Below are 15,295 nucleotides of genomic sequence, written 5' to 3'. Positions count from 1 at the left end.
CTGGAGATCCATCTTACATGTCACCTCCACCCGCTCACTCAACCCTAGCCTTTATATTTATGTTCCACTGCTACTTTGCTCCATCCTGCTTTTCTCCACCGACTGCATGAACCATCTTCCTATTCCATTCCTCAATACATTAAGCAAAATCCAAATAACCATATTAAGGACAGCCAGTTTGGTGTAGTGGTTAAGTGGACAGACTCTTATCTGGGAGAACTGGTTTGATTCCCCACTCCTCTACTGGCAGCTGCTGGAATGGCCTTGGGTTAGTCATAGCTCTCAAAGAGCTGTTCTTGAAAGGGCAGCTTCTGAAAGAGCTCTCTCAGCCCCACCTACCTCACAGGGTGTCTGTTGTGGGGGAGGAAGGTAAAGCAGATTGTGAGCCACTCTGAAACTCTGAGATTCAGAGTGGAGGGCAGGGTATAAATCCAATATCATCATCATCTTCTACTCCCATATGCCCCACATGACCAGGGCACCTGAAGGACCGCCTTCTCCCATACGTTCCTGCCAGGGCTGGTGCTACGTTTTCTGGCACTCTAAGAGAGTCACACCCTAGCACCCCCCTCTCCGATTACAAAAACAAAATTGTAGAGAAAATGAAGAACACCAAACTTGAAAATTTTCACATTTTTAATTTCCTGATATTTAATTTTTTTTTAATTGTAAGAATAAATGCTTGCTGGCCAGGCCACGAAGGAGGATGGCAGGAAAGGACGAGATGGGAGCTCAAGTTGCACATTGGGAAGAAAGGGGCAGCTTGACTTGCTGAGGACAGCTTGGTTGTGGGAGAGGCCAAGGCAGCAGCTGTCAGAAGCCAGAGTTGCATATTAGGGAGTGTCCAGCAATACCCTTAGGTCAGGTGGCGCCCGAGGCAGGTGCCCATTTTGCCTACTCCCACGCACTGGCCCTGGTTCCTGCCCAGGATTGAGGGGAGATGCCTTCCTGACCATCCTACCAATTAAAGATGCTCATTTGGTGGGTACCCACGGAGGGACTTTTCCATGGCAGCCCCACAACTATGAACCAAACTCCCAAGGAAGGTGCACTTGGCCCCCTCACTGTCAATCTTCAGGAGGCAGTTGAAGAACTTTATTTAGGGCTGCATTTTGATTGATTTGGCTTTTATTATTGGTAGTACTAACTGGAGTCTTTAAACTGCAATTTTATGGGTTTTATAATTGTTGGTTTTATTGAGTTTTTAAATGTTTTATTTGCACTGTAAGCCATTTAAGAGATCTGCAAAGGAGAAAATCGGCTAATAAATGTTTTAATTAAATAAATGGTCATCAACATAGGTCCTGCTTGGGGCACCTCTGTCATCTGAGGTTAGACAGGTGGCGTAAGAACATAAGAATGTAAGAGAAGCCATGTTGGATGCAGTCCAACACTCTTTGACACACAGTGGCTTAAAAAAACCAGGCACCATCAGGAGGTCCATCAGTGGGGCCAGGACACTAAGAGCCCTCCCACTGTGCCCCCCCCAGCACCAAGAATTCAGAGCATCACCGCCCCAGACAGAGAGCTGCCACAATAGGCTGTAGCTAACAGCCACTGATGGACCTCTGCTCCATATGCTTATCCAATTCCCTCTTGAAGCTGTCTATGCCTGCAGCCGCCACCACCTCCTGTGGCAGTGAATTCCATGTGTTAATCACCCTTTGGGAGGCAACCCAAGAATTTGTGGCACCAAAATTATTGAATTCTCTCCCAGAAAGATTCAATCGTACTCCTCTTTCATTCTCTTCCATTAGTAGGTGAAGACTTTTTGGCAGGGCTTTTTTTTTGTAGAAAAAGCCCAGAAGGAACTTGTTTGCATATTAGGCCACAACCCCCCCCCCCAGCCAAGCCAGCTGGAATTGCATTCCTGCTCAATCCCCCCCCCCCTGCTTTTTGGTTTTGTTTGGCATTCCCCCAGTGACCCTCCTTCCTGTTTCTGTGTTCTGTGTATGTGTCTACGTGGTTGTGCTTTGCTGAACTATTTAGGTTTTTATATAAATACAGTATGTCACAGAAGTGAGTACACCCCCTCATATTTTGTAAATATTAAGTATATCTTTTCATGTGACAACACTGAAGAAATGACACTTTGCTACAATGTAAAGTAGTGAGTCTACAGCTTGTATAACAGTGTAAATGTGCTGTCCCCTCAATATTACGCAACACACAACCATTAGTGTCTAAACTGCTGGCAACAAAAGTGAGTACATCCATAAGTGATAATGTCCAAATGGGGCCCAAAGTGTCAATATTTTGTGTGGCCACCATTATTTTCCAGCGCTGCCTTAACCCTCTTGGGCATAGAGTTCACCAGAGCTTCACAGGTTGCCACTAGAGTCCTCTTCCACTCCTCCATGACAACGTCACGTAGCCAGTGGATGTTACTTATGCACATCCACCTTCCATTTCAGGATGCCCCACAGATGCTCAATAGGGTTTAGGTCTGGAGACATGCCTGGCCAGTCCATCACCTTTACCCTCAGCTTCTTTAGCAAGGCAGTGGTCGTTTTGGAGGTGTGTTTGGTGTCATTATGTTGGAATACTGCCCTGCAGCCCAGTCTCCAAAGGGAGGGGATCATGCTCTGCTTCAGTATGTCACAGTACATGTTGACATTCATGGTTCCCTCAATGAACTGTAGCTCCCCAGTGCCGGCAGTACTCATGCAGCCCCAGTCCATGACATTCCCACCACCATGCTTGACTGCAGGCAAGACACACTTGTCTTTGTACTCCTCACCTGGTTGCCGCCACACATGCTTGACACCATCTGAACCAAATAAGTTTATCTTGGTCTCATCGGACCACAGGACATGTTTCCAGAAATCCATGTCCTTAGTCTGCTTGTCTGCAGCAAACCATTTGCAGGCTTTCTTGTGCATCATCTTTAGAAGAAGGTTCCTTCTGGGATGACACCCCTGCAGACCAATTTGATGCAGTGTGCGGTGTATGGTCTGAGCACTGACAGGCTGACCCCCCACCCCTTCAACCTCTGTAGCAATGTCATGGTAGCCACACAGAATATTGACACTTTGGGCCCCATTTGGACATTATCACTTAGGGGTGTACTCACTTTTGTTGCCAGCAGTTTAGATATTAATGGCTGTGTGTTGCGTAATTTTGAGGAAACAGCACATTTACACTGTTATACAAGCTGCAGACTCACTACTTTACATTGTCGCCAAGTGTCATTTCTTCAGTGTTGTCACATGAAAAGATATACTTAAATATTTACCAAATGTGAGGGGATGTACTCACTTCTGTGACATACTGTATATATGCACTCCAGGCCCGTAGCTATGGAGGGCCCGGGGTGGGGGAAGGTCACTCCACCCAAACCCCCCTTCCACCTTTATGGCCCATCCTTTTACTGCCCCGCTCTTGTCACCGCTGCTCTCCCCACCCTGCTCTCCCTGCCCCGCTTTCGCCACCTTCGCCTTTTTAATTTTTAAAAAAGTGTGTGACGTCATTTTGTGCCCAAGGGCCCCTCCACCTAAAATTGTATTCCCTGCCCCCCCCCCCCGCCTAAAATTTTCTGGCTACAGGCCTGTCTAAAATTTGTCTTTACGTTTTGACTATTCACCACCTTGAAGACCCTGAACTAGGTATAAAGGCAGTAGAACAACGCTTTGAATAAAATATGAAGTTGCCTTATTCAACGTGCTCCCTTTGACTGAGTATTGCTAATGCCAGCTGGTCCTTCCTAGGCCTACTTTGAAGGGCTGGAGACCGTACTTGAGGCCTTCAGCCAGCAAAGCCTGTGCTTGGCCCCCAAGCCCCTCCTCATAATTTTTACTAGTTCTAATAAACAACAGTAACACTGAAGCACACTTCTGGTGGAAACTGCCTCCCTACCCCCTTGCTGACAGCCTGGCACCACAGTACATAGAAGTTCAACAAAAAAAGGAACTTGCAGGTTTCATTTGCCAGCTGGAGCCTGCCGGTTTTCTCTTTCAGCCGCCCATTTTGTGACAATCATCTTTTGGAATAATGGAGGAAGTACTTGCAGTACATCTCGGGGAGTCGGTTTTGTAGGCAAAGTTTGCACAGTGGGAAGAGCAAAAGCTGCACCGAATGGCAATTAAACAGAATTCCCAGCTCCTGTCCACAGCTGATCTCATTGCTAGTGCTGGAGGTTTTGGCAACATGCAGCTCGCTTCACAAGCATAGATGGCCTCAAGAATGTGGTGGTAATGGCTGTGTATACAAGCTAAGTGGGGGGTTTTAAATCCAGTGGTTATGAAAATTTGAAGAGGAGTAATTCCCTCTAAACTGAGCTTACATGCCTACAATCACAGTATTTGTAAATATATTTATTGACTGAGAAGTATCAATAGTAAAAGAGTTTAACTCTTTTCCTCAAAAGATCTTATTTCTGGACCAACCACTTTCCCTTTGATTTTCTTTCACAATTTCCTCATTCTTGACCCCCGACTTCTTTTCCTGTTCTTATCTTCCTCCCAACACATAAATTAGCCCAGTCAATGGCTTGGGACCTTCCAATGCTGTGCTGCCGCTAAATTTTTAGTTAATATGAATGAACTAGGAACAAGGTTGAATTTCAAGATGGATGGTTCAGTTTCAGTATCCCCCTTTTGTTCTTTTTTTTTTCTTAAGGAAAAAAATGAACCCTTAAGGCTCTCTGTTCATTCCATTGTCTTTCTCTCACCTGCACACCAAATTTTTTCCCATTAAACAAGCAGATTAAAATGACTATACAGAGTTACACACTGGTAAAACTAAACGTCCTGCTTGCACTACAATTTTGGAAAAGGCAAGGGTTCCATCCCCTAAAGGTTGTTGTGAACAGCCAAGGGGAAATATGAACTTATCTCACATCCCTGAAGGAATTGTGAATTCATGCATGGCCAGTGGAAGGGCAAATACACCACAAAGATGTCCCACCACAACGATGTCCAACCACCATGTAAAAGAACTGCTCACACAAACATCCATGCCACATGCTTCCAAAACAATCATAGAGATCAACACAAGGTCACATTGGAATCTTACATTTTTTAAGGGGATAAAGGAGCAAAAGCTGTAATAGCAGTACACCTATATGTTCCTTGTGTTCTGCATTATTTATAGGTTATCCTGTAGATTTTCTTAACCCTTAACATACTGAAGGCCTATACAATTGATCTCCTCTCCTGCATAACTAGTTTAGGTCTGTTGCCAGATTCAAACCCAGAATTTCATCTTCTGAAATCATTTCCAGGGAGAAAGAGGAGGCCAGGGCAGGAATGTTTAAGGCACCAATGTTTCCTTTTCCTGGCACATATCGTAAATCTAAAGCTATTTTCCTAAAGCATTCCCAGCTGAACTATCAATGTACCTTTTAAATTAAGCTCATTCCCAACAATTTCTATAGTCTGTAATCATCCTAGAACATTTACAATGGGGCTATAGCTCAGTGGTAGGGCATCTACTTGGCATACAGAATATCCCAGGTTTAATCCCTGACATCTCCAGGCAAAAGAATTAGAGAGTAGGTGACAATCACTAGAAAGCTGCTGCCAGGCAAGAGACAATACTGACCTTGATAAATAAAAGATCTGACTCAGTATGAGGCAACTCATATATGTTCATCCGCTACTGATTCATGAGAACCCCCTTTTCGTTGTTGTTGTTCAATCACAGTCAAGTCCGACTCTTTATGACCCCATGGACAAAGTCACGCTAGGCCCTCCTGTCTTCCACCATCCTCCGAAGTCTACCCAAATTCGTGTTTGTTACATCAGTAACACATCAGAAGCCCCTTCACTCATCCAAAAAACAAACAAACAAACCTGCAGCCAGAGAAACCATTCTTGACTTTCAGGGCTAATAGTGATATTCTTTGGCATTAGTGATAATCTTTGGCATTTTTCACTGTTCCTTTGGGCTTTGGAATGCTTAAGAAGAGATTGGATTTATATCCCGCCCTTCACTCAGAGTAGCTTACAATCTCCTTCCCTTCCCCTCCCCACAACAGACACCCTGTCAGGTAGGTGGGGCTGAGAGATCTCTTTTGAGAACTGCTCTTTAGAGAACAACTCTGCTGAGAACTTGCGCCTGACTCAAGGTCACACAAGCAGCTGTATGTGAAGGAGTGGGGAATCAAACCCTGTTCTCCCAGATTAGAGCCCACACACTTAACCACTACACCAAACTGGCTCTCAATAGCCGCAACAGGCATGGTAGCTTCTGACACGGTTCAGCTGCTTACCATCTGCTGTCCTATCTCTGAAGGTAGCTTATCAGAGACAGTTTCAGGAGTTTTAGAGGGTAGCCATGTTGGTCTGCAGCAGAACAGCTAGATCTGAGTCCAGCAGACCAACAAGATTTTCAGGGTATGAATTTTCAAGAGTCAAAGTCCTGAAAAAGAACATAAGAGAAGCCATGTTGGATCAGGCCAATGGTCCATCCAGTCCAACACTCTGGGCATTTTCGCACTGACCTTAATCAGCAGCGACGCCCCTCTTCACCGCGCAGGATCGGCGCGGATTTCGCACTAATTGCCGCGGAGCACCCGGAAGAGCCGGAAAGTCCCGCAGCTTTTGCGGCGCAAACGGAAACCGCCAAAAACCAGTTTCCATTTGCGCCGCAAAAGCCACGGGACTTTCCGGCTCTTCCGGGTGCTCCGCGGCAATTAGTGCGAAATCCGCGCCGATCCTGCGCGGTGAAGAGGGGCGTCGCTGCTGATTAAGGTCAGTGCGAAAACGCCCTCTGTGTCACACAGTGGCCAAAAAACCCCAGGTGCCATCAGGAGGTCCATCAGTGGAGCCAGGACACTAGAATCCCTCCCACTGTTGCCCCCACCAAGCACCAAGAATACAGAGCATCACTGCCCAAGAGAAAGACCTTTGGTTCTGGAAAAGCACATTACTCTGAGAATCTTGTTGGTCTACCGGACCTGACTCTAGGTTCAGGAGTATCCTGCACCACCAGCTCATAAGCATTTACAGAAAAGACAAACTTTTTGTGAATTCCCCTTTCTGACACACTGGCTCATATCCTTGTTGTTCTTCTAAATCACTCTTCTCCTTTCTCAGGAATGAGAGCCAGTTTGGTGTAGTGGTTAAGTGCACAGACTCTTATCTGGGAGAGCTGGGTTTGATTCCCCACTCCTCCACTTGCAGCTGCTGGAATAGCCTTGGGTCAGCCATAGCTCTCGTAGGAGTTGTCCTTGAAAGGACAGCTTCTGAGAGAGCTCTCTCAGCCCCACCTACCTCACAGGGTGTCTGGTGGGGGGGGGGGGAGGGAGGTAAAGGAGATTGTGAGATTCAGAGTATAGGGTGGGATATAAATCCAGTATCATCATCATCATCTTCTTCTTCTCTGTGACAAGAGCCAAATGAGGATTCCTTACAGTTCCTTTGCGATATTCTCAGGGCAGCATGTGCCAGGATTCTGCAGAATTGCAGGAAGGAGAAAGCACTGAATGTGGTCATGGGTACACAAGCCATCCCAGAATCTAAACCAGGGGTGTCAACATGCAGTTCAGGGGCCAAATCAAGCCCCCGAAGCTGTCATCTGTTTCCTTCTCCCTCTCTCTTGCTTCCTTCTGCATAACAGCTTGCTTTGCAAGGCTTGCTCAATAGCACAGGAGCGACAGAGCAAAGCCTCTATTTTCTTCATTGGCTGAGGCTCCTTCCTTGGGGAGGGAGAGCTTGCTCTGCCAGGCTCTCTCAACTGCACAGCAGAGCTACTGAGCCAAAGCTTCCTTTGCCCAGTTCCCTGGATCCCATGGGAGAAATACAAAGAAAGCATCTTTACGACCAATGAGTGCTAACATTTTAAGCATGTTTTAAGTTTTTTAAAATATATATTTGTGTTCGCCTGTGTTTTTTATAAAATTTATATCTCTGCTACCTAATCTTAAATAGGTACACGCATGGCCCAGCCCGACAAGGTCTCATTAATGTCAAATCCGCCCCTCATCACAAATGAGTTCAACACCCCTGATCTAAACCTTCTTTAGAAAAGAAATTAAAAGAAAAAGCAGGTTCCTAGGCTATGTTTGTGAAGCTTTACTTGAAAAAGTGAAAGATCTGCTTTCTTTGTTGAAGCCAGTTTGATGGAAAGATTTCCAGCTAAATGATAACACACGTACACACACACAAATCTACAAGATTAGCAAAAAAAGCAAGTAGCAATTACCAATATAAATATCACAAGCATAGACTCAAACATCAATTTGGCAGCAGGCCACATGAGAGTGCACGAAGTCTTCCCTAACGTTGACAGCAGCTGAAACAAATGTACAACTTTGTGGGCTAATTCCCAGTCTTTATCATCCTCTAAATATTCAAACTAGCTTGTCAACATGTGTAGCAATGGCTGCTGAAACCTCAGAAGGGGACAGAAAGTAAATGCCACCTGTAGCTACCTGTTAGCACCTCACAAAGACACATACTGCATGGTGACTAACAAAATGAGAACATGATACGATGGTGGAAGGTGCCATCAAGTCACAGCTGATTTATGGCAACCCCATAGGATTTTCAAGGCAAGAGATGTTCAGAGGTGGCTCGCCATAGCCTGACTCCATGTTACAACCCTTTATTTCCTTGGTAGCCTTCCATCCAAGTACTAGCCAGGACCAACCCTGCTTAGTTTGTGAGATCCAATGAGATCGGGCTAGCATGGGCTATCCAGGTCAGGACAGAACAAGATATACAAAATGGTAAAGTGACAACATGATGAAAATGAAGAGAATGTGTGCACTTGCCTAACTTGAATAATTTATTTACATATCAGAATTCAGTTTTCCTTGGAGCAGAACTGGGATAATTTCAGTTTTAAAAATTCAGTAACATTTTAGAGTTTTCCTTTTCAAAGTGTAAAGCACTCAACACTGACATAACCACTCCCATGGGAGAGGAGACATCCAGCCACGGGAGATAGATCCAAGCTAGATTTGAGTCCAATTGCACCTAAGAAACCACCAAGATTCTCAAGGTATAAGCTTTCATGAGTCAAAGTTCCCTTTGTCATACCCTGCCCGCCCAATCTTGTTGCTCTAAGGTGCTACAGGACTCAAATCTAATTCTACTGTAGACCAACATGGCTACCTTCTAAAACCACTACTGTCATAACTCTTCAGCAGATATGACACTGGACTTGGATCAAAGAAACCTGGGCTCAAATCTCAGTTCAGTCATGAAGTTCTATGGGTGTGAACTTGGGCCAGTCAGTTTCAGTTCTATGTATTTGATCACAGTTTCAGTTCTATGTATTTGCTACTTACAAACCCTACACTATAGAGACTGAAGCAGTGTGTTATTTGCAGGGCTTATACTAGCTGTGCCACAAGGCGCTCACACCATGGACATAGGTAACATAGGTTCAGAGTCAGACCACTGATCCATGCAGCTCAGTGTCTTATTATTTGAGTGGCTGCAGCTGTCAGACAGAAGCCTCTTCTATTCTCCTTACCAAATAGTTTTTTTAACCAGAAACACTCTAGATTGAACACAGGACTTCTTAGATGAAAGTCATAGTTTTTGCTGAGCTATGACCCCACTCTGTCAGTTACTATCTCTGAGCCTATGTATGTCTATATGTATAAAGACATCAGGAGATAATAACCTAAGATACGTGATCCTGACTTCCTTGGAAGGAATTGTGACAAATACTGAATAACACAGCCACTATTTTCATTCACATGGTTCCATGTGTGCTGGCTTCTGTATGCAGGGATGTGTTATTACTGTTTAGAAGTAGAAATATAAGCACCAATGTATCAACATCTAAAATACCATTCTAATACTCTGAGCTATGCACAAGTGTTACAATTTACCCCACTTCCCTGATCCCTGGTCAAAATGAGATCATCACAGGAATCTTCTAGTTGTAATTCCTACTTTACCTAGATAGATCAGTCCAAACCCTCCTTTGGCAATCATACGACCAAGTCGCCACTCTTTTTTCTCAGTATCTTTCAGAATTATTCCTTCTTGAAGGGGAACAGGGAGGTTGGTTTTTCTGGGTCTTTTAGGAGGCATCACAAAGGCCTAAGGAAAAACAAAAACACTCATCAGATAAATGCACTAAACTTTCCCAAATGCTTTTTATACTTAACACACACACTACAACGTTCAGAAGCTGGGTTTCCCATCACACTACAATGGCCATTTACCGAGACCAGTGGTTTACAAATTTCTCAATCATCACAGAACAAGGACCACCACTGTTTTTCATGTTTCTGGTCCTGTTTCTTTTACCAGAGACCAATGCACAGGAAAGTTTTTCCTAGCATAGGCATACACAGTGGGGAAAGCTTTTTTTTATAATTGTAGTTTATAATTCTATATACTAGGTTGCTCAAAAAAGTCACAAAAGTGGGGAAAAGAAGTGATTGAGGTTTTTTTCCTGCTCATTAAAACAAAAGTACAGAAAAGAGAGAGGCACTAGGACCCCATATGGTCAAGGTAGGTGTTAAAGTCTATCTACTTGTATTAATCAACTTAAGAATATAGCATTATTAAATATTTTTAGCCTACTGCTTTCCCCCATTCCTTTTGGCTCTTGTCTTTGCCTTATCAGGGTAGGAAGCTGTTAAATACCGTTGTAAATCTTCAAAGGCCAAACAAGCCATTGCCATAAATGTACAGCTGCCACACCCCTGAATCGAAACCTGCTCTTCCCCTTTGGGCTGTGAGTCTCAGAATGGTCTGTTTCTAGCCCTTCAGCTACCATAGGCAGTGTAGCTACCATAGCAGTGTAGAAATGGTGAAGAGAAGACACAGATAGGTGGCAACTCCAGAAAGGGCCTTCTTGGTTGTGGCATCAAAATTATGAAACTTCCTCTCCAGCAAGTCTTATTTAGCCTCTCTCAGCCTTTGATTTCCACCAGTAGGTAAAGACCTTTCTGTTTTGTCCAATGGGCCCTCCTCGTTTGTTCATGGTATATACCGTAAGTTTGTATGTACTTTTAAAAAGTTTTGACAGAGAGAACTCCAGTTTTCTGGGTTACACTTCTGAGGATGCCAGTCACAGTTGCTGGCAAACATCAGATCTCACAATGCTAAGGTAACAGCCACATAGCCTGGAACAATCTACAACCAATGGACTCCAGCCATGAAAGCCTTTGACAACATATTTTTAAAAGTCTGTTTTTAAATGCCACTTTAATTGTCCACTGCCTTGAAGGCCCTAGTTCAACAGAAATGCAGGATACAAGGGTTTTAAATAAACAGATTAAGAAATAAAGCTTCTAGACTTCAAAGCACATGGAAGCTTCAAAAGACATTCAGCAGACTGAAGTGGGAAATAGACACCTGGGCCCTACTACCTGAGTTCGATCCCAGTGGAAGCTGGTTCAGGTAGCCGGCTCGAGGTTGACTCAGCCTTCCATCCTTCCAAGGTTGGTAAAATGATTACCCATCTTGCTGGGTGGAAAGTGTGAATGACTGGGGAAGGCAATGGCAAACCACCCTGTAAAAAGTCTGCCGTAAAAACGCTGTGAAAGCAATGTCACCCCAGAGTCGAAAAAACGACTGGGACTACCTTTACCTTTTTATTTTAGGTGTTAAGGTTTGTCTACTCTAAAAGGATACTGACTTAGTTTATGGGGCTGTTATACAGATCACTGGGTGGAAACCGCCCATTTTTTTCCACAGCAAAAGAAAGATAAGGGCTGCCTTCTAACTACCAAACAGAAAAGGCTGGGGAACACAGGACCCACATGCATCAAAACTGCAGAAGATGAGGACTGCAGTGAAAAGGAAATTTGTGTGTGAGAGAGAGAGCAGACACAGCACTAGGATCCAACCTACTGTAATAATTACCAAAATAGTACACAAAGCATATTATCTATAGACTGTCAGCTATCAAGGGAAGTTTTAAACTCCCTGCCTTCATCCAGAAACAGGATTCAGGATGGGACTAGGTATATATAGACAGGGCTACATGCACAGGGGGCAGACTAGATTCTCTAGGCCTAGGTACAAAGTTAGTTCCACTGGCGTCTCCTTTACTTCCATCTAGATGACCCCAGAGGTCCCGTCCAATTCTGTGATTCTATGAGAGCCAATACCCGCCGATATGGGGGGGGGGGGGGGGAATCTAATGCACTGCATTTGGAAGCTACCTTGGCAAGAATCCCACAAAACCCACCCCCACAACAGGACTTCACAAAGAGAAACACAAACTGTCCCATGGAGCATCAGTATTCTATCCGGCAGCTGCACCTGCTTACTAGGGTCTCTCAGACAATAAATCAATCTATCAAACACCTTTGATTGGAGATGCCAACCACTAAAGAAGCGTGCGTGCACTCCAAAAGCTCACACTTCGAATAAAATTTTGTAGGTCTCAAACTTTATTTTGAACCTCGGCCTGTTAGGCGTTGAGCCGCAGCCCTCCCCACGCCCGGGTAATTGTCCCACCCAAATCTGCAAAGGAAGGGGGGAGCACATCGTTTGCTGTCAATTTACGGGGGGGAGGGGGGGTTAAGCCTTTACTCAGCTCAGCAAGATTTCTCAAGAGCCAGTTAAGTCCACTCACGCTTAGCTTTGGCTTTTCCTGCCGCGAGGGGAATCCTCCTCCCCTCCCCTCCCGAAGAGTAGCCCAGCCAGATAACCTACCCCGAGCCCCACTCTTAGCCTCAGCTGCTGGGCAAACGCCGGAGAGCTTATTGCTAGTCGCTTCCCGCTCCTCCCTCCTTTCTTTCTCTTTTTGCTCCTCTCCAGGCACCGGCGGCAACAGCCAGGACGGCCCCAGACAGAAGTTCCCGGCTGGGCTCAGCGCCCCGTGACGAGACACACCCAAACAGGGAACAGAGCTGAGGAAAAGTCTGAACACAAACGACCCGAAATTCCTCTTCGCCACTGAACGAAAGGGGCGGAGACGCCGGCCGGCAGCGCAGGGCGCCTCTCTGCGCGTGCTTGGCCCAGGGCTAGCCTATCAGAAGGGACGGAGAAAGTGGAGGCCGAAGCGTTGCGCCGCTCTTTGCTTTTCCCGCGTTCCTGCAAAAGTCCCAAGGAAAGTGCGTGGAAGGAAATGTCATCTCTCGTAGGGGGGCAGGTCGGATTCCGTTGTGTTTTTTAAAAGCAGGAAGAAGAGACTCCGAAGCAGAGGGAAGCAGCTACGTAAGGGTCTCCCTCCCTCTTTAGGCTTCTTACCCAACCCAGGCAACTAGATCGTAGTAAATCGTTCTACTCAAAAGAAAGTCCCACTCCTAGAAAGGACGGAAACAAGCCATGGGGTGGTGTTTTTTTTTTTTGCCCTCCCGTCAGGCAAACTGGGAGGGCCGCGAATCCTTCCCAGCGCAATCGAAAAGCAGACATGCCAGAACTTTATGGTGACTCAAACAAGGAAAGAAAGGAGGGGAAATGGGAAGGAGGAAAATGATAGAAAGGGAGAAACCAACAAGGTTGCTTTCCTCTTCCTTTTCCTATATAAAAGAATCAGCAACCTAGTTTTGTACAAACCTGGCTTCTTTACTGCACAAAACCTGTTCTGCTGCATAGCCTCCAATCACCCAAGACATCATAGCTGTGGGACCGCCTCTCCCTTTATACCGTTCAGAGAGCATTATGCTCGTCTGATAGCAATTTATTGGCAATCCCTTGCCCCAAAGCAGTCAGCTGTTGTCAATCAGGACCTTTTTAGCTTTGGCACCAGCCTGATGGAACTCTTTGTTTAGTGAGACTCAGGCCCTGTGGGACTTGGTTCTGTTCCTCAGGACTTGTAAAACTGTGATGTTCCACCTGGTGTATGTTGAGGACAATTACAGAGATCAGCTGGCCTTCCCCTTTCTCCCCTCCCCCCCCTTTTCTTATTTTTCATTTCCTTTCCTCCACCTTGTCTCATCATCAGGGCTCTTCTTATGTAACAACTAAAGCTTGAATATTTTCTGTCATAGATCCATTTTCATTGAAATCAATTCTCCCCTGGTGTTACGGTAATTTCTTCCTCTGCGTCAAACCTCCCCCCACCCAAAAATAAACCCCTCTCCCTTTGCATCTCCTTTACTCCTTATTTCCAGTGTTCTCATTTGCCCTTCAGACTTTCTTAATTCACTTACCCCTCCCCTATTCACAATGTTTTCTGTTCCCCTGACTCCGCCTTTCGTTCTTGTTTTTTCATTCATTTATAACCTACCCCTTCTTACAAGTGGATTGCAACAGATTGAGTTAAATATGAAATTCCCAACTGAATTTGTTGAAATCCAATAAAAGTCGCTAATAAAAACTTAACCGCTGCTAGAAGGCCCAAACAGCCTATCCAAGGATAAGGAAAGAGATAGTGCTGAAAAGGTAAGCTAGCTTTTGCCTACTGTTACTTCCAAATGTTAAATCCCAGTCCAGAGATTTGTTTCCAGCAGCTGCCAGGGAGGTACTCATAAGCAAGGTGCAAAGGTCCCTTGTTATTGGTTGTCCCTGGCATCTGGTTCTCTGAGGCTGGTTGTCTCTAAATTTGGAGATTTTATTCTCAGGTCTACTGACTAGAAACCTATAATAAACCTGTCCTTCATTCACTTATTTAATCCTGTCCTGTTTAAAAGCCACTTAAATTGGTGTCTCACACAACATCTTGTGACAGTGAATTCCACAAGTTTATTATATGTTAGAGGAAAAGGAAGCAGAGGCATGTCTCCTTACATTATCTTCTCTTTCAGTGTCACCTGTGGGACTGGGAACCCTCATTGGTTCCTTTAAACTGGACAACGTAGTGCATGTGAATTTAGGATTCTCCAGGGCTGCCTCTGACTTTCTTGATGCTTCAGGTCAAACAAAGAATGGTATCACTTTGAGGTGTTGAGGTTCTTAACTGGTCTTGAGGCCCTGAGTAATACCCAAGTGCACCAACCTTTGGAGCCAGTTCTGCTTCCCTGTATTTTGATCCTGGTCAAGTATTCAAGAACTGGCACAAGGTGTCTGTTGTGGGGAAAGGAAGGGAAGGAGATTGATTTGAGAATCCTTAAGATAGAGAAATTCAGGGTATTAAAAAACCCCCAACTCTTCTCTCTCTTTACAGCAATGGGATATGGAAGTCCAGCAAAATCATGTCATACACCTTACTGAAGGGGCCATGGCTCAGTGGTAATGCCCACGATGAGCATGTAGAGGTCTCAGGTTCTACCCCTCTTAACTCCAGTGAAAGAGGGCTCAGATAGGACGCAATGGGAAGGACTCCTCGCCCCCTGCCTGACACCCTGAAGAGTTGCTGCTAGTCCGCATAGACAATACTGAGCTACATTAACCAATGATTGCAAAGTATACAAAGCAGCTTCATATGCTATAACAAGGGTAGCCAAACTTGCTTAACACAAGAGCCACATAGAACAGGTCCAACAGGTAGA

The 15,295-nt window shown here is 45.1% G+C and overlaps 1 protein-coding gene across 2 annotated transcripts in view; it reads right to left on the bottom strand.

Moving 5' to 3' along the window:
- Positions 1-13,523, bottom strand: part of VRK2 (VRK serine/threonine kinase 2) — a 76,072-nt gene extending 62,549 nt beyond the window's left edge. The window contains exons 1-2 of one of the 2 annotated variants that reach the window (XM_060249521.1): positions 13,422-13,523; positions 9,857-10,001 (exon numbers count right to left, since the gene is read on the bottom strand). In XM_060249521.1, the coding sequence (XP_060105504.1) occupies positions 9,857-9,992 (136 nt within the window). In that variant the 5' untranslated portion in view covers positions 9,993-10,001; positions 13,422-13,523. Of the gene's footprint in view, positions 1-9,856; positions 10,002-12,575; positions 12,915-13,421 lie in introns of those variants that run through there. The other variant, XM_060249512.1, reaches the window with a different exon arrangement.
- Between the last annotated feature and the right edge of the window lie 1,772 nt (positions 13,524-15,295).

The sequence above is a fragment of the Heteronotia binoei genome, chromosome 1, assembly GCF_032191835.1.
Source record: "Heteronotia binoei isolate CCM8104 ecotype False Entrance Well chromosome 1, APGP_CSIRO_Hbin_v1, whole genome shotgun sequence".
NCBI lineage: Eukaryota > Metazoa > Chordata > Lepidosauria > Squamata > Gekkonidae > Heteronotia > Heteronotia binoei.
The sequence above is the reverse complement of the archived record's forward strand: the minus strand, read 5'-3'. Positions and strand labels throughout refer to the sequence as shown.